Source organism: Rhinoderma darwinii, chromosome 5, assembly GCF_050947455.1.
Source record: "Rhinoderma darwinii isolate aRhiDar2 chromosome 5, aRhiDar2.hap1, whole genome shotgun sequence".
Classification (NCBI taxonomy): domain Eukaryota; kingdom Metazoa; phylum Chordata; class Amphibia; order Anura; family Rhinodermatidae; genus Rhinoderma; species Rhinoderma darwinii.
The window spans coordinates 259,949,946-259,970,451 of NC_134691.1; the positions used below are offsets into that span (position 1 = coordinate 259,949,946).

At 43.9% G+C, this 20,506-nt stretch overlaps 1 protein-coding gene across 1 annotated transcript in view; it reads left to right on the forward strand.

Moving 5' to 3' along the window:
• Positions 1-20,506, forward strand: part of CNTNAP2 (contactin associated protein 2) — a 1,694,842-nt gene that overhangs the window by 1,546,809 nt on the left and 127,527 nt on the right. Inside the window, exon 17 of the mRNA XM_075827067.1 lies at positions 9,178-9,396. Coding sequence (XP_075683182.1) covers positions 9,178-9,396 — 219 coding nt within the window. The remainder of the gene's footprint in view (positions 1-9,177; positions 9,397-20,506) is intronic.

The window sequence follows — 20,506 nt, forward strand, 5'->3', positions numbered from 1 at the left end:
GTTTCAGCCCATGTGACCGCAGCAGCCAATCACAGGCCAATCACTGGCTGCAGCGGTCACATGGACTGCCGCGTCATCCAGGGAGGTCGGACTGGATGTCAAGAGAGGGACGCGTGACCAAGACAACGGCCGGGTAAGTATGAATTTCTTTTACTTTTACTGCGGAAAGGGCTGTCCCTTCTCTCTATCCTGCACTGATAGAGAGAAGGGGCTGCCGATTAGTGCAGTGCACTTTTGCTGCGAAAACGTGCCGGTAAATACGGGTGGAATACTGGTGACACCGGACCCGTATTTACGACAACGGGTCCGTAAATACTGGTGCAATATGGGTCGAATACGTGTGACCAAGGACCCGTATTTACGCCAGTATTTACGGGAGGACAATAATACGTTCGTGTGAATGAGGCCTTATATCAAGTCCAGAGTCAACGCAGCCGTCTACCAGGAAATTTTAGAGCACTTCGTGCTTCCCTCTGCTGACAAGCTTTATGGAGATGCTGATTTAATTTTCCAGCAGGACTTGGCACCTGCCCACACTGCCAAAAGTACCAATACCTGGTTTAACCCCTTAAGGACACGGCCAATTTGAGTATTTTCATTTTCAATTTTTCCTCCCCGCATTCCAAAAGCCATAACTTTTTTATTTCTTTGTCGACATAGAGAAATGAGGGCTTGTTTTTTGCGGGACAAGTAGCAGTTTTTCATGGCTCCATTCATTGTACTGCATAATTGTAAAGGATCTGCCAGACACAACTTCTGTGTCGACGCCCATAGGTAATCAGTCTGCACCTGCTTCTATGTCTGTGAGACTGACTCCATCTTCCACCACCCAGGATGGCAGGCTTAGGAGTGGGAGAGCCTATCACAGCCTGGCCAGACGGAGCTAGCTCCCGCCCTCTGTCTATTTATACCTGCCTTTCCTGTTCCTCCTTTGCTTGTGATTCTTCTCTGTTTGTTTCCTGGCCCTGCTGCAGCTTCTTGAACTACTTATCCTCTGCTTGTGATTGACCTTGGCTTTTCTGACCACTCTTCTGCTCTGCGTTTTTGTACCTCGTTCATCTCCTGGTTTGACTCGGCTCGTTCACCTCGCTTGTTGCTCACGGTGTTCCCGTGGGCAACTTCCCCATTTCCCTGGCTTCTTTGTACCCTTGTCTGTTTGTCTGTCGTGCACCTATTGAGTGTAGGGACCGTCGCCCAGTTGTACCCCGTCGCCTAGGGTGGGTCGTTGCAAGTAGGCAGGGACTGAGTGGCGGGTAGATTAGGGCTCACTTGTCTGTTTCCCTACCCCGACATTACATAATCACAAGCCCATATACCTAGTCTACCCTGGTCCCTGACACTACTATGGACCCCCTTGAGACCCTGGCTCAGCAAATGCTGGGCCTCTCCCTACAGGTCCAGGCCCTGGCTCAGAGGGACAACCAGCCTGATGCTACCCTGGTAGTGCCCCTCACCTCACCTCTTGAACCCCACCTCAAGTTGCCTGACCGGTTCTCAGGGGACCGGAAGACTTTTTTCTCCTTTCGGGAGAGTTGTAGGCTCTATTTTCGCTTAAAGCGCCACTCCTCTGGTTCTGAGAGCCAGCAGGTGGGTATAATTATGTCCCGGCTCCAGGACCTGCCCCAAGAATGGGCCTTCTCCTTGGCTCCGGACGCCCCTGAACTTTCCTCCGTTGATCTTTTCTTTTCTGCTCTCGGGCTCATTTATGACGAGACTGACAAGACTGCCTTTGCCGAGAGTCAGCTGGTGACCTTACGTCAGGGTAAGAGACCTGTTGAGGAGTATTGTTCTGACTTTAGGAAGTGGTGCGTAGCTTCTCGGTGGAATGACCCTGCCCTAAGGTGCCAGTTTAGATTGGGTCTGTCGAACGCCCTGAAAGACCTGCTAGTTAGCTATCCCTCTTCTGACTCCCTAGATCAGGTTATGGCTTTAGCGGTACGACTTGACCGACGTCTCAGGGAACGACGACTTGAACGTGTTTGTGTTTTCTCTTCTGACTCCCCCATGATGCCTCCCGAGGTTCCGTTGCTTCATTCTTCCACGGAAGACTGGTCTCTGCTTCTACTGTGGGGATGACAAGCATCAAGTGAACAACTGTCCTAGACGTAAGAATAAGCAGCCGGAAGAACTTCCGCGCCTAAGTGACCATCGGGGAGGTCACTTGGGCGCACAGGTATTTCCCGTAAATATGAAACGTAATAAAATCTTGCTTCCCTTTCAGGTCTCTTTTGGTGGTAGGTCTGCTACCGGCAGTGCCTTCGTGGATTCAGGGTCTTCTGCTAATATTATGTCTGTGGAATTTGCTATGTCTCTAGCTATGCCATTGATTGATTTGCCTAAACCTGTCCCGGTAGTGGGTATCGACTCCACTCCTCTTGCTAATGGTTATTTTACACAGCATACCCCTGTTTTTGAACTCCTTGTGGGCTCTATGCATTTGGAGCAGTGTTCTGTACTGGTGATGCAGGGATTATCGTCCGATTTGGTTTTAGGTCTTCCCTGGTTGCAGTTGCATAATCCCACTTTTGACTGGAATACTGGGGATCTTACCAAATGGGGTAATGAATGCATGACATCATGTTTTCCTGTTAATTCTATTTCTCTCCCTGAGGAGGTGAACACTCTACCTGAGTTTGTTCAGGACTTCGCTGATGTTTTCTCTAAAGAGGCCTCCGAAGTGTTACCACCTCATAGAGAATATGATTGCGCAATTGAATTGGTACCAGGAGCTAAGCTCCCTAAGGGTAGGATATTTAATCTCTCTTGTCCCGAACGTGAAGCCATGAGAGAGTATATCCAGGAATGCCTGGCCAAGGGTTACATTCGCCTCTCTACTTCTCCGGTAGGTGCTGGCTTCTTCTTCGTAGGGAAGAAGGATGGTGGTCTTAGGCCATGCATTGACTACCGAAACTTGAATAAGGTCACTGTAAGGAACCAGTATCCCCTTCCTTTGATTCCTGATCTCTTTAATCAGGTTCAGGGGGCCCAATGGTTCTCTAAGTTTGATCTACGGGGGGCTTATAACCTTATCCGCATCAAAGAGGGGGATGAGTGGAAGACTGCGTTTAACACGCCCGAAGGTCATTTCGAATACCTCATCATGCCCTTTGGGTTGTGTAATGCTCCCGCGGTCTTCCATAATTTCATAAATGAGGTTTTAAGAGACTACCTGGGGGTATTTCTTGTAGTGTACCTTGATGACATACTTGTGTTTTCCAAGGACTGGTCCTCCCACATTGAGCATGTCAGGAAGGTGCTCCAGGCCCTTCGGGAAAACAAACTGTTTGCTAAGACCGAAAAATGTGTGTTTGGGGTGCAGGAGATACCGCTTTTGGGTCAAATCCTCACTCCTCATGAATTCCGCATGGCCCCGCCAAGGTCCAGGCTGTGGCGGAATGGGTCCAACCTGCCTCCCTGAAGGCGTTACAGTACTTCCTGGGGTTCGCTAATTATTACAGGAGATTTATTGCTAACTTCTCGGTCATCGCTAAGCCTCTTACGGATCTCACTCGCAAAGGTGCTGATCTCCTCCACTGGCCTCCTGAGGCTGTCCAGGCTTTTGAGGTCCTTAAGAAGTGCTTTATCTCGGCCCCAGTGCTGGTTCAGCCCAACCAAATGGAGCCATATATCGTGGAGGTTGACGCGTCCGAGGTGGGAGTGGGGGCTGTCTTGTCCCAGGGTACCAGGTCCCTCACCCATCTCCGCCCCTGTGCCTACTTCTCCAGGAAGTTTTCGCCCACTGAGAGTAACTATGATATTGGCAACCGCGAACTCTTAGCCATTAAATGGGCATTTGAAGAGTGGCGCCACTTCCTGGAGGGGGCTAGGCACCAGGTTACGGTCCTTACCGTCCACAAGAATCTGGTTTTCTGGAATCTGCCCGGAGGCTAAACCCGAGACAAGCTCGATGGGCGTTATTTTTTACCACATTCACCTTTTTGGTCACCTATAGGGCTGGGTCTAAAAATATTAAGGCTGATGCACTGTCGCGTAGCTTCATGGCCATCCCTCCTTCGGAGGAAGATCCTGCTTGTGTTTTGCCTCCAGGTATAATCATTTCCTCTATTGATTCTGATTTAGTCTCTGAAATTGTGGCTGATCAAGGTTCAGCTCCCGGGAACCATCCTGAGAACAAGCTGTTTGTTCCCCTGCAATTCCGGCTAAGGGTACTTAGGGAAAATCATGACTCTGCACTATCTGGCCATCCAGGCATCCTGGGTACCAAGCACCTCATTGCCAGAAACTATTGGTGGCCTGGGTTGCTCAAAGACGTTAAGGCCTACGTCGCCGCTTGTGAAGTTTGTGCTAGGTCCAAGACTCCCAGGTCCCGACCAGCGGGCTTACTATGTTCTTTGCCCGTTCCCCAGAGACCTTGGACCCATATCTCCATGGATTTCATCACCGATTTGCCTCCATCCCAAGGCAAGTCGGTGGTGTGGGTTGTAGTAGACCGCTTCAGTAAGATGTGCCACTTTGTGCCCCTCAAGAAACTACCCAATGCTAAGACGTTAGCTACCTTGTTTGTCAAACACATCCTGCGTCTCCATGGGGTCCCTGTCAATGTTGTTTCTGACAGAGGGGTACAATTTGTTTCATTGTTTTGGAGAGCCTTCTGTAAAAAGTTGGAGATTGATCTGTCCTTCTCCTCTGCCTTCCATCCTGAAACTAATGGCCAAACTGAGAGGACTAATCAGTCTCTAGAACAATATTTAAGGTGTTTTACTGTGACTGTCAATATGATTGGGTCTCATTCATTCCCCTCGCCGAATTTTCCCTTAATAACCGGGTCAGTAACTCGTCAGGGGTCTCCCCCTTTTTCTGTAATTTTGGGTTTAATCCACGGTTCTCCTCCGTTTCACCTGGTAGTTCCAACAATCCCGAGGTAGAGGTCGTTCATCGGGAACTGTGCACAGTCTGGGCCCAGGTTCAGAAGAACCTAGAGGCATCCCAGAGCATACAAAAGACTCAGGCAGATAGTAGACATTCTGCTTACCCCTTGTTTGTGGTCGGGGATCTGGTGTGGCTATCGTCCAAAAATTTGCGCCTTAAAGTCCCGTCCAAGAAGTTTGCTCCCCGGTTTATAGGGCCGTACAAGGTAATTGAAGTCCTCAACCCTGTCTCCTTCCGACTGGAGTTGCCCCCGTCTTTTCGAGTACACGACGTGTTTCATGCCTCCCTCCTTAAACGCTGCTCCCCGTCCTTGGCTCCCTCGAGGAAACCTCCGGTCCCTATTCTCACCCCTGAGGGGGTAAAATTCGAGGTGGCCAAGATTGTGGACAGCAGGATGGTCCAAGGCTCCCTCCAGTACCTGGTCCATTGGAGGGGATACGGGCCTGAGGAGAGGACTTGGGTACCTGCCCGGGATATTCACGCTGGGGTATTGCTCAGGAGGTTCCACCTACGTTTCCCCAATAAACCAGGTCCACCTAGAAAGGGTCCAGTGGCCCCTCATAAAAGGGGGGGTACTGTAAAGGATCTGCCAGACACAACTTCTGTGTCGACGCCCATAGGTAATCAGTCTGCACCTGCTTCTATGTCTGTGAGACTGACTCCATCTTCCACCACCCAGGATGGCAGGCTTAGGAGTGGGAGAGCCTATCACAGCCTGGCCAGATGGAGCTAGCTCCCGCCCTCTGTCTATTTATACCTGCCTTTCCTGTTCCTCCTTTGCTTGTGATTCTTCTCTGTTTGTTTCCTGGCCCTGCTGCAGCTTCTTGAACTACTTATCCTCTGCTTGTGATTGACCTTGGCTTTTCTGACCACTCTTCTGCTCTGCGTTTTTGTACCTCGCTCATCTCCTGGTTTGACTCGGCTCGTTCACCTCGCTTGTTGCTCACGGTGATCCCGTTGGCAACTTCCCCATTTCCCTGGCTACTTTGTACCCTTGTCTGTTTGTCTGTCGTGCACCTATTGAGTGTAGGGACCGTCGCCCAGTTGTACCCCGTCGCCTAGGGCGGGTCGTTGCAAGTAGGCAGGGACTGAGTGGCGGGTAGATTAGGGCTCACTTGTCTGTTTCCCTACCCCGACATTACACATAATTTACTGGGAAGCTAAAAATTATTTGTGGGGTGAAATTTTTGTTTTTACGGAGTCCATCAGGCGTTAAAAATTACATATTCACCTTATTCTACAGTTTGATATGATTACGTCACTCCCAAATTTATACGTTTTGTTTTATGTTTTACCACTTTAAAAAAAAAAAAATGTATTTGCTAAAAAATGTTTTGTGTCGCCATATTCTGAGAGCCATAACTTTTTTATTTTTCCATCAATTTAGTAGTGTGAGGGCTTGAATTTTGCTGCTTGAGCTGTAGTTTTCACCGATACCATTTTGGGGTACATGCAACTTTTTGATCACTTTTTATTAAATTTTTTTGGAGAGCTAAGGTGACCAATAAAAAAGCAATTTGCATGTTTTATATATATTTCGTTTTTATTTACGGCATTCACCGAGCGGGTTAAACAATGCTATATTGTGTTTATACACAAAGAAAGGAGTCATAGACTATTGCCAATATTTAAAAAAGTAGAAAAAAAATTCTAATTTTATTAAATTACAACACTTATTAAAATAGAGAATTCGAATGGATAACTGTATATGGGCTACATACAGAGCACTAAAACACAAAAGTAGCAACAAAATCTCATGTACAGAGGACTAATGCGCCATTTTAGGAGTAGCTACATTTATGAAATGTCACACGAAAAAATTAGTAAAGTGCCTGGACAAAGACACTATATTGAGCAAATTTATTGCCAAAAAGGAGAAACATACATGCAAAGTAAGTCTATAGAGGAGGGGACGAAGCAATGGTGTAGGTACTACTTGCTACTCAATAAATCACGTTAGATAACACGTGGTAAGCATATGTATGTAAATGCTACATTGTGATAGTTTGGACTTTTACGGACGCGGCAATACCAGTTATGTTATATTTTTGAACATTGATTTAGGGGAAAATGGGAAAAGTTGTTTTTTTTTACTTTTAATACTTTTTTTTGGGAACATAAAAAAAAACTTTATTTAACTGTTTTTTACATTTTTATTAGTCCCCCTAGGAGACTCGAAGCAGCGATTGCTGGATTGCTTGCATGATATACTGCAATACTAATGTATTGCAGTATATCGTGATTCTGACACTCTCCTTTGAAGAAGAAGGGCTTCAAAGGAGTACAAAGATAGCAGACCTGGGGGCCTTCATTAGGCCCCCAGGCTCTCATGACGACCATTGTCACCGGCTGATCGCGTCGCAGGGGGCGTGATGGCATGTTGGAGGGGGCGCCCCCCTGATTCTAACAATTTAAATGCCGCGGTCACAATTCACTGCAGCATTTAAGGTAATAAACGGGCGGAATCAAAGTGATCTTTGATTCCGCCTGTTGCAGTGGGGTGTCGGCTGTATAACACAGCCGTCACCCGCTGAGTATGGAGCAAGTTTAGCCCTTGATCCTGCTCCATACTTCCACTTAACGGCTGTCATGTACTACTACGTGACGTGTCGTTAAGGGGTTAATAACCAGAGTATCACTGTCTTTGATTGGCCAGCAAACTCACCTGACCTAAACCCCATAGAGAATCTATGGGGTATTCTCAAGGGGAAGATGAGAGACACCAGAATCAACAATGCAGACAAGCTGAAGGTCGCTATCAGCAACCTGGGCTTCCATAACACCTCAGCAGTGCCACAGGCTGATCGCCTCCATGCCACGCCACATTGATGCAGTAATTCATGCAAAAGGAGCCCCGACCAAGTATTGAGGGCATATACTGTACATACTTTACAGGAGGCCAACATTTAGTGTTAAATGTTGGGTATTAAAAATCATTTTTGAAATTGGGCTGGCAATGTAATTTAAAAGTAGCCCAATCTTCTTATCCCATAACTGGTTTTCATCCTCAGCTGAAAGATATACCATGCATCATGCCATGTCATTTTGAATTTCTATTTTTTTTTTTAAAACTACTAAATGTTTAAGATGTATATTGTTTTTTTATGAAACAGGCATTTACAATTAAAAATAAGTAATAATGTATCGTTTAGCGCGAGAAATTTCACAGTAATGTCTCGTTTTATCATGGTCAAAATAAAATAAAGTCACACGTATACACACACAAACCTCAGTTCTGCTATGATGAGGTGATTGAATCTATATTACTCTGAATCTTCATGACAGTGATGTGTGAACTGAACTCACTGTTCTCTCAGTTAGTAGCCTGCATGGCTTTTAGAGATAAGAGTATAAAATGGAGAGGGATGGAAGGGACCTGTGACAAGTCTTTATTAGTCACAAACCAATGAAATTCTAGATGTGACTGCTGAGAATTCCATCCCTCTTATCATATTTTTATGCAGTGGAAATGGAAAAAATACAGAACTATAGAGAAGCAGAGAAATTTCAGAGCACAATGATACATTTTTATATAAGCGTAACCACTTGGCGAATTCATAGAAAAATCCATGAAATTATTTTATTATTTGCATAACGACTTCTCTATGTAAAGATATCCAATATTTTTGTAAGAAAAATAAACATATGAATAAATTATATATCACAGAAAGTTATTGGATAAAATCCATTGAGGATTGGAATTGTATTCTCTAGGGTGGTAGTTACCTCGATGAACACCTTTTCAAATGTCTTTAAGGGATTGCCTTATAAATGGCAGGCACATTATCAAAAAAAGCATAGCTTTAAGCTCTTCAGCCCATCATCTAACAGGCAGCAAATTGGCATTCTGTCATGTGATTAGTTTACATAATGCTGTATAGGATATAGATACAATAAAAGATATTGGTGAGATAACTCTGTATATCATGATTACATGACACAGCCCACATATGATGCACTTGTGTATAGCAATGGGGTATATTACTACCTTCCTACGGCTGTCCATATAACTAAGGCACTGCAACCTAGAATTAATTGTCGGTAAAAGCCAACAGGATCTGTAAATTATTATTTCGATAGCTGAAAAGCTGAAAATTTCCGAGCAGTATTTGTCATGACCCTCTTGGGAACCTATATGCAAAATTACTCACTAATACAATAAATATTGCCATATTCCCCTATCCATTTGCATGTGATGATTTGGTTCACAAAAATATTTTTGTAGTAATGAATTATTGTTAGTTTTCATGATTTACATAACACTTTTTTTTGTATTTCTTTATTCAGCAAATATTGAGGTGTCATTTTCATTTGACGTTGGCAATGGTCCAGTAGAGCTGATTGTTGCTACTTACACTCCACTGAATGATGACCAGTGGCACCGGTTGAGAGCGGAGAGGAATATAAAGGAAGCCAGACTGCAGGTTGATCAGCTCCCACCACAAATCCGCAAGGCTCCTACTCATGGCCATACCAGATTGGAGCTCACCAGTCAGTTCTATGTCGGTAAGAAAAACAAGGATTGAATACATTAGACGAATGATAAGATTATATTTATATATACATATTTTTATATTTAAAAAAAAGTGAATGTCTACCTTTGAATACAATTTAGTGTTAAAATTCTGTGCTGATTCATTTCTTAATACAGGGCAGACACTGACAGCAAAGGGCCCCTGTGCGAGAAGTATGTCTGGGCCCCCTGCCTTCAAAGACAACCAGGTTACACAAATCATACTATTTACATGTCAGTTACACATCAAACACACAGGAGATTTGTTGTACACAAGCACACATTAGACATATGCCTCAAATACTCGTTCTCATATTATACATACCATCCACACATTACATGCATTCCACATAATAATAATAATATAATAATAATTTTTATATAAATAGCGCCAACATATTCCACAGCACTTTACAGTTCAGGGGGTACATTGTACAGACAAAATCAGACATTACATATTGACAAAACTAATTTACAATTCAAACAAGAGCTGGCAATCTATGAGGAAATAAGGGAGACACAAAGAGTAAAAAATGCTTAAAGAGACTCTGTCACCACATTATAAGTGCCCCATCTCCTACATAAGGAGATGGGCGCTGTAATGTAGGTGACAGTAATGCTTTTTATTTAAAAAAACAATCTTTTTTCACAAAGTTAGGAGCGATTTTAGTTTATGTTAATGAGCTTTCTTAATGCCCAAGTGGGCGTACTTTTACTTTCGACCAAGTGGGCGTTGTACAGAGGAGTGCATGACGCTGACCAATCAGCATCATGCACTCCTCTCCATTAATTTACACTGCACTAGCGATATAGATATATCGCTATGTGCAGCTACATACACAAGCCCTAACATTACTACAGTGTCCTGATAATGAATACACATGAAATTCAGCCTGGACGTCATGTGTACTCAGAATCCTGACACTTCTGAATCTTTTTTTGTGAGATTCCGGCAAGTGAAACCAAATCTCGTTTAGCTCCGAGATCTCGCGAGATTTCGTATCCGTTGCTGGAATCTCACAAAAAAGAGTCAGAAGTGTCAGGATTCTGAGTACACATGACGTCCAGGCTGGATTTCATGTGTATTCATTATCAGGACACTGTAGTAATGTTAGGGCTTGTGTATGAGGCTGCACATAGCGATATATATAAGCCTAGACAGAGGGGCCGCTGTGGATTTAGTGTTTTTGGACTTTGCAAAGGCATTTGACACTGTCCCCCATAGACGCCTAATGGGTAAATTAAGGACTATAGGTTTAGAAAATATAGTTTGTAATTGGATTGAGAATTGGCTCAAGGACCGTATCCAGAGAGTTGTGGTCAATGATTCCTACTCTGAATGGTCCCCGGTAATAAGTGGTGTACCCCAGGGTTCAGTGCTGGGACCACTATTATTCAACTTATTTATTAATGATATAGAAGATGGGATTAATAGCACTATTTCTATTTGATGACACCAAGCTATGTAATATAGTTCAGTCTATGGAAGATGTTCATGAATTGCAGGCAGATTTAAACAAACTAAGTGTTTGGGCGTCCACTTGGCAGATGAAGTTTAATGTAGATAAATGTAAAGTTATGCATCTGGGTACCAACAACCTGCATGCATCATATGTCCTAGGGGGAGCTACACTGGCGGATTCACTTGTTGAGAAGGATCTGGGTGTTCTTGTAAATCATAAACTCAATAACAGCATGCAGTGTCAATCAGCTGCTTCAAAGGCCAGCAGGATATTGTCGTGTATTAAAAGAGGCATGGACTCACGGGACAGGGATGTAATATTGCCACTTTACAAAGCATTAGTGAGGCCTCATCTAGAATATGCAGTTCAGTTCTGGGCTCCAGTTCATAGAAAGGATGCCCTGGAGTTGGAAAAAATACAAAGAAGAGCAACTAAACTAATTAGGGGCTTGGAGAATTTAAGTTATGAGGAAAGATTGAAAGAATTAAACCTATTTAGCCTTGAAAAAAGACGACTAAGGGGGGACATGATTAACTTATATAAATATATTAATGGCACATACAAAAAATATGGTGAAATCCTGTTCCTTGTAAAACCCCCTCAAAAAACAAGGGGGCACTCCCTCCGTCTGGAGAAAAAAAGGTTCAAGCTGCAGAGGCGACAAGGCTTCTTTACCGTGAGAACTGTGAATCTATGGAATAGCCTACCGCAGGAGCTGGTCACAGCAGGGACAGTAGATGGCTTTAAAAAAGGGTTAGATAATTTCCTAGAACAAAAAAATATTAGCTCCTATGTGTAGACATTTTTCCTTCCCTTTTCCCGTCCCTTGGTTGAACTTAATGGACATGTGTCTTTTTTCAGCCGTACTAACTATGTAACTATGTAATAATTGAGTGCAGAATGATGGGGAAAAATGTGAAATTTTTTATTTTATTTTAGCTCAAGGCCTCAACAAAACAAAATGTGGAAAAAGTGAAAAGATCTGAAGACTTTCCGAATGCATTGTACACACAGATTAGGGCCTGTTCACATCAGCGTTGGCTTTCCGTTTCGGGGGTTCCGTCGGAGGTTTCCGTCAGGTGAACCCCGCAACTGTAACCACAGCTTCCGTTTCCGTCACCATTGATATCAATGATGACGTAAACATTGCTAATGGTTTCCGTTCGTCACCATTCCGGCAGGTTTCCGTTTTAACGACGGAATCAATAATGCAGTCGATTGCGCTATTGATTCCGGAAACAGAAACCTGCAAGAATGGTGACGGAATTAGCAATGTTTCCGTCACCATTGATATCAATGGTGACGGAAACGGAAGCTGTGGTTTCAGTTTGAATTTCCGTTGCGGGGTTCACCCGACGGAAACCTCAGACGGAACCCCGGAACGGAAAACAAACGATGATGTGAAAAGGCCCTTACTCACACAATAGGCACGTATTGCACATGTCACTTACACATTTTCTAAATGCTGCACACATCACTCTCACATTATATACATGCTGCAAACACATCACTGATATATTATATACATAGCGCACACACGCCTTTCTCATATTATATACATGCCGCACACATACCACTCACACATTATTTACATGCCACACAGACACCACTCCCACATTATATTCATGCTGCACACACATCAATCAAATTTCATATTTTATTCACAGATTATACACACTTCACACTACTAACATCACCCAAACACGTCAATCAAATTGCGAAAGTACTTACCTGCTTTCTTTTGCAGGTAAGACATTGGCATCCTCACTTGCATCACATCAAGCCCATGTCACTGTTATGTTCTGCCTACCGGACATTTTAAGCTTTACCTATTGAATCACACCCCCAGTCACTGCGGCTGCAATAAAAACTATCAAACATTTTACCTACCAGCTTAGCAGTACTGCCGTGATCATTGTGAGCAGTTACTGCTGTCTTACTGTGATGGGCACCCCTACTCTCTGGGCCCATGTGCAGCTAAACCTGCTGCCCAGGCAGTATGTCCGGACCTGTCTTAAAGGGGTTTTCCTATCGTGGACATTTATGACATATCCACAGGGTATGCCATAAATGACAGATAGATGCAAGTCCCACCTCTGGGACCTGCACCTATCTCTAGAACGGGGCCCCTTAAATCCCGTTCTAGCTTTCTGTGTTCCCACTGACGCTTGTGACTTCCAACCATATAAGAAGAAAACAGCGTAGTTTGCAGAGCTACGCTGTTTCCATAAATCCCATAGAAGTAAATGGCAGTTATGGAAACAACGTAGCTCGCATTCTACACAAATAAATACCAATTCATATATACATATTAGTCCTATAGATAATCAAGTACAATCAGCAGTAAAATTCAACAAGTGCAAAAAAAGTTATTGCAGGGAGATAGTATGACCTGGGGTGGAGAGGATGCTAATGCCCCGAAGCGTGTTTTGTCTATTGCTTTCTAAAGTATATGTAAATCTGCCCCTATGTCTAGAAGGGATTATGAGCTCTGTATCAGAAAAACAAAGTTTCAACCCCTTTAACCCCCTTCACATCACAGCTATTTTTTAGATTTTCATTTTAATTTTCTCCTTCCCACACTCCAAAAGCCATAAACTTTTTATTTTTCCGTCGATAAAGCCATATGAGGGCTTGTTTTTTGCGGGACGAGTTTTATTTTTTTCACGGCACCATTTATTGTACCATATAATGTAGTGGGAAACTGGGAAAAAATTATTTGTCGGGTGGAATAGGAAAAAAACTGCGATTCCACAATCTTTTGAGGAGTTTCGTTTTTACGGTAAAAATGGCATGTTAACTTTATTCTACCGGTCAATACAATTACGGTGATACCAAAGTTATATATTTTTTTTTACTACTTCTACAAGGAAGAAACTAATTGTTAAAAATAAAATTATAGCTATATGAGGTACTATTTTGGTACCATTTTTGGGTACATGAGACTTGTACTTGGCGTTTTATATTCTTTTCTTTTTATGGCGTTCACCGTGCGCTTTAAATAATGCTATATTGTAATAGTTCAGACTTATGGATGCAGCGACACCAATTTTGTATATTTTTTAAGCCCTCCCCCTCTTGTAAATAGCACCAAAAAGCCCCCCCCTATAAAGAGCGCCACACACATACCACTGTGGATAGCACTACAAAGCCCCCCTTGTATATAGTGCCACACAGCGCTCCCCCTTGTTTATAGTGCCACACAGTGCTCCCCCTTGTATATAGTGCCACACAGCGCTCCCCCTTGTATATAGTGCCACACAGCGCTTCCCCTTGTATATAGTGCCTCACAGCGCTCCCCCTTGTATATAGTGCCTCACAGCGCTCCCCCTTGTATATAGTGCCACAAGGTTATGTACACATTTAAAAACTTTATATTATAATTTTATATATATATATATATATATATATATATATATATATATATATATAATGTATGTGTGTGTATCAGTGTGATTGATTGATTTTATTTGAAAATATTTTCACTTTTTGAGATACAGCTGCTTTGTATCCTGTATCCGTCAGGTCAGAAGGACTGACAGGATCAGTGACACGCAGGATTCACCTCAAATCTATCACATCTAAGATTATAATTTAGCGCAGGGCCCGTTTCACTGATCCCGTCAGTCCTGCTGACCTGACGGATACAGGATACAAAGCAGCTGTAGCTCAAAAAGTGAAAATATTTTTTAATAAAACGTAATTACAAAGTTGCACCAAACATACATTTTTATTAAAAAAAAATAAAAACGATGTGATTTTTGCGACGTTTTTTCCGTAGACAATGCAGGTTTTGTTTTTTATCGTTTTTATACACACCTTTTTTGCTATTTTAGAATTTTTATTCATAGAGTTTGAAAATAATAGTAAAAAAATAAGCTTTTTTACGTTTCAGCTATTTTTTTTTGGTAATAACATAGTTTTACCCTAAAATAGACCTTTTATTTGTAATCGTCATTGTTTACCGTAAATTTTAATATACTACGTGTCTATATTAGGTTAATTGGGTCAGCGCTAGCGTTACAACAATGATTGGCAGGGGGAACGTTTTTTTTGGGGGTGGATATTTTATGTGTATTTATTATTTAATTTTTTTTTTGCACTTTACTATTTTTTTATTACTATGGTCTGTCCCTCAAAGGTCAAAAAAGACCTTTGGGGAACTTTATATATTTTTTTTCTTTCTTTTACACCATGTTTTTCCACTGTAACTGGGGCTGCACAGCAGCCCCAGTTACAGGGGAAATCAGCCCTCTCATAGTGACGATTGTCACTAATAGGGCTGTGCTGGGTCCAGTAAGACCCAGCAACAGTCTGCCACTAACGGCACCCGGCGATCATGTGACCAGTCACATGATCACCGGGAGGAATAGAGACAGCGCCGCTGCTGCTGTCTCTATTCCTATACACAGCGTTCATTGAGCGCTGTGTACAAGTGATCAGAGTAGACAGAAGCAGCGAAAGCTGCTTCTATCTTCTCCTCAGGGTCCCCGGCAGTCACTGACAGCCGGAGACCCGACATTAAGCTGCCCGATCGCGCGGGCAGCAAGTTAAAACCCGAGCCGTAGAAAATCTATGGCTCGGGTTTTAAGGACCCGTCCCTGACCGCTGGCCGTAAAAATACAGCCAGCGGTCGGGAACCAGTTTGGCAGGAGGATAAGCCTGTGCTAACCTCAGCGCCGGTGACCGCCCGCCCGGCTCTTCTCTTGCAGCTTTGGAGTAACAGAACAGCCGTCCGTCGCTGTTCTGTTACTCAATGGCGGCGCCCGCACTGTCAGGGAGGCGTGTCCTACCCCTGGATCCCGGCCAATTCCCTGCTCCTCCCCACCTTCGGCAGTTAGCAGCGCTAGCGCGCTGAATAGGTTTATAGGACGATGTGCGGTTCGGGCTGCCATGGGCCCCCTGGGAGCCTCGGGCCCCAGGCGGCCGCCCGAACCGCCCATATGATAATCCGCCACTGTCAATGAGCCTTGGGCACCCATGACCTTGTTGCTGGTTCACCAGTCGTTCTTCCTTGGACCACTCTAATTAGGTACTAACTGCTGTATACTGGGTACACCCCACAAGACCGGCCATTTTGGAGATGCTTTAACCCCTTAAAGGGAACCTGTCACCAGCATTTCACCTATTAAACCAGCAATACCTGGTGCTAGTGGGTGAAAAATCATTTCTATATAACCTATAATTATCTTCTTAGTCGGCTCTATAGCTTTAGTATTCAGTTTTTTAGTGTTCTCACACCGTATGCTAATGAGCATAAAAGAGTCAGATCTTCATTTGAAAAGAGTCTTAACTTCATTCCTCAAGTCTGCCCGAGGTTTTCCCGCCTCCTTACTTTTCATTGACAGCTCCTCGCCTTCCCCCAGCACACAAAATCCTGCGCTTGTGCATTGATGTCCTTCTGGTGTGTGCACACAAAGAGACACCGGATTATTACGATAAAAGGCGCAAAATGTTTGCAGACCGTTATTTACAGTCGGTGGAGGAGTTTAGGAGAGGGGATAGCGGCAATAAACTTTTGATAGCAGTGGCCAGTGAGGGATAAGTAAAGCTCAATAGGTGAAATGCTGGTGACAGGTTCCCTCTAAGGACCAGATCTATTTCGACCTTTAGAACCAAGCATTTTTTTTCTTTTTTATCCTCCCTACCATCGAAGAGTCATAACTTTTTTTTTTTATGACGATATAGCCATATGAGGGCTTGTTTTTTGCAATTTTTGGGTGTATATTTTATATTGCTTATCTTTTATTAATTTTTTAGGGAAGGAATTGAAAAAAACAGCTATTACAGCATGATCTTTCGCGTTTCAAATTTATGCTGTTTACCATGCGGTGTAAATAACATATTGACTTTATTCTATGGGTCAGTACAATTACGACGATACCAAATATGTATAGTTTGTTTATGTTTTACTACTTTTGCACAATTAGAACACTTTTAAACAAAAATTATTTGTTGTTTCATCGCCGCATTTCAAGAGTCATGACTTTTTATTTTGTTTTCATTGGTATCAGTTTGGAGTACATGGGACTTATTGATTAACTTTTATTTAATTTTTTGCTGGGGGGAATGGAAAAAAAATGAATTTTTGCCGTTGTTTTTGTGTGGTTTTTTTTGTACCGCATTCACCCGGCAGTTTAATTAATGAGTTAACTTTAATACTCAGGTCATTACAATTGTGAAAATACTATATATGTGTGCATGTTTTGTGTGTTTTTTGCACTTCTAGTAAATAAAACCGCTTTTTATGGGAAAAAGGGGTTTTGTTTACATTTTTGCTGTAATATTTTTTTTTTTCTTTTAAATAAACTTTATTTAACTATTTTCTTTTTTTTTTTTTTATTAGTCCCACTAGGTGACTTTACCTTTTGATCTTCTGATCGCTTATATAATGCTTTGGTGTACTTAGTATACCAAAGCATTACTGCCTGTCAGTGTAAAACTGACAGGCAATCTATTAGGCCATGCCACTGGCACAGCCTAATGGGCATACAGCCAGGGTAGGCCTGGGGGCCTTTGTTAGGCACTTAGATGCTATGGAAACCCGTCAGCGATTGCATTGTTGGGACGCCGATCTGTGACAGAGGGAGCTCCCTATCCTATCTATTTTAATGGTGGCCAATGAACACCGGGTGCTGCCGCATCCACCTTCCGGCAGCACCCAGCGGAAGGGAGGGTGTGAGCTTGGAGCGGAATCCCCGGTCATAGCATTGCCGGGGATTCCGCTTCAGGGAGAGACCCTGATGACTGCCCTCCCACCCAGGGCCGGCCTTAGGGGTGTGCGACCTGTGCTATTGCACATGGCGCATTACCCCAGCATGTGGAAGGGGGCGCTGCGCTGGCTCCCTTCCCCTTCTTGTTTCAGAAGCGCCCGTGCCCGGGGACTCAGCAGTCGCCTTTCCGCCCGGCCGCTTCTTCACTCAATGGTGTCGCTACCGCTGTAACAGCCATAGCGGCTGCTAGTGGCGACACCTGGCATGAGGGCGCCCGTGCGCCGCTTCGGGACGGGGGATGGGAGCTCCCATGACCAGCGATGCCACTAGCAGCCACTGCGGCTGCTACAGCGGTAGTGACACCAGTATAGCAGAGCAGGGAGGTATCTCCCTGCTCTGCTTTCTACTAGCCCCACTGTAGTTCCCTGAAGGAGCAGAATCCCCGTTTGACCGGGGATTCCGCACCTGGATGGAGCGCTTGATGTCTCTGTCCATATATGGACAGTGATATCAGGAGCAACTCCTGAAGCGGAATCCCCGTACACAGTGTTGCCGACTCTGTGACCGGGGATTCCACTCCAAGATAAGCCAGTGACGTCACTGTCCTTAAATGGACACAGATGACATGGGCTTCTCCTGAAGTGGAATCCCCGGTCACAGCGTCGGCAATGCTGTGTATGGGAATTCCTCTTCAGGAGTTGCCCCTGATGTCACTGTCCATACATGGACAGAGAAATCAAGCGGAGTGCTCCAGGAGTGGAATACCCGGCCAAAGGGTGATTTCGCTCCTTCAGGGAGCTACAGTGGCGCTATCTCCAGGAAGGAGGGTGCTACCTAAAAGGGGGCTGTGGGCTGCGTGGCACTACCTACAAGGGGGCTGTTGGCTGTGTGGCGCTACCTACAAGGGGGCTGTGGGCTGTGTGGCGCTACCTACAAGGGGTCAGTGGGCTGTGTGGTGCTACCTACAAGGGGTCTGTGGGCTGTGTGGTGCTACCTTCAAGGGGGCTGTTGGCTGTGTGGCGCTACCTACAAGGGGGCTGTGGGCTGTGTGGCGCTACCTACAAGTGGGCTGTGTGGCGCTGCCTACAAAGAAGCCTGTGTGGAGCTACCTACAAGGGGGCTGTGTAGCGCTACCTACAAAAGGGCTGTGTAGCGCTGCATACAAGGGGGCTGTGTGGCGTTGCCTACAAGGGGGCTGTGTGGCGTTGCCTACAAGGGGGCTGTGTGGCGCTACCTAAAAGGGAGCTGTGTGGCGCTATCTACAGTGGGGCTGTGTGACATTATCTACAGGGGGTACTGTGGCATTATATACAGAGGGCACTGCAGCATTATCTACAGGGGCATGTGTGGCACTATATACCGGGGGGTGTGGCACTATATACGGGGGTGGCACTATCAACAGAGGGAATCGTGGCATTATCTACAGGGGGTGTAGCACTATATACAGAGGGCACTGCGCATTATCTACAGAGGGCACTGTTTCATTATCTACACATGAAATTCATCTGTTTTACGGAAAACACGGAACGTGTACAAAACAGATGCAAAACGGCCATCAAAAACAGACCTAGATGGCTGTTTTTAACACCCGAACCCTGTTGTGTGAATTACTGCGTGCTGTCAGGTGGGTAGGAGATGCAGGGTGGTATTGGGTAGCTGTGAAGGCGCAAAAAACGATCTACTCCCTGTAGTTATGGCTAGTGTTTGGCGTCTTTTCAGGCTTCCATGGCTGCTTCGATGGTTTGATCTGAGGTCAGTGGACAGCAGTTGCCTTCTGGGCTCTCTCTCCCTCTCTTGACGCCGCCCTTGGCGCTGCGCTGAAAATGACACACGTGATATTACAATGTGTGCGTCAGACTTAAGTGTAGCGCCAAGGCCAGAGCAGAGAAAGAAAGCCCTGACATGGAACACAACAGGTATCTAATCTATCATGTATCCAATCTATCACAAACTATCCACCAAAATTGGCACATTTATAGACCCTAGACTACCTTTTTGGTGGACTATTGGGGTAAAAACTGATGGTAAAAACCGATGGTAAAAACTGATGACAACTAACGACAGCTGATGGTTTTGTAGTAAAAGTCATGAAAAAAAGCCTGATGGCAACTGATACATTTTCACATCAGTTTTTGCATCAGCTGTAATCACTTGAGAGACAAAAAAACTGATGCTGATACAACTGATATATGTGAACGCACCCTTATTCACTTCACCTGTCAGTGGTTTTAATGTTATGGCTCAACGGTGTATTTTGTAATATCTTGTGCTATTTTTCAGATTAACAATTCAACTCAACAAAATGATAAAACCTTTCAGTGCAGAATAATGCAGTAATAATCGGGAATGAATCTTAAAGTTTGAAACTTCAGCTTCAAAGATACAGAGAGATGAACACAAAACCTTTTAGAAACAGTTTAAGCCATTCAGGGTTTTTTTCAAATCTTTAACAAAATAATGCTTCACTGCTTCTAGACAAATCATCACTGCTTTTTCTAAAATGTATTTTGACTAGGTAATGCAAATTTAGTTTTTAACATCAGTCTCTAAAGAAATCCCATTGTCATTTTAAATTACCAAATAAAACATAAACTGTAGTTACTGAAACCAAGAACGCTCACTGTTTTACTTTCGGGACGTCTCAGTCTATATTCATGTTATTTTCCTTATGTCTGCTTTTTAGTAGAGTGATGAATTTGTCAGAAATTTTAGTGGATTACTTTAGGATGTATAAATAGATTTGATAATTCAGACCAGAGTGTATCAAGTTCTCTATCAAGTTATTTTTTATAAAAATAAAAATAAAATAGACTGAAAAAAAGTTTCGATGATAGCCAATAAAACCGACATAGTGTAAGATTGGGATTGCCCCTCGGCGGGTATTTATTCTTCTTGTGGATATCCGGCTAGTAGACAGTCTTTAGGGC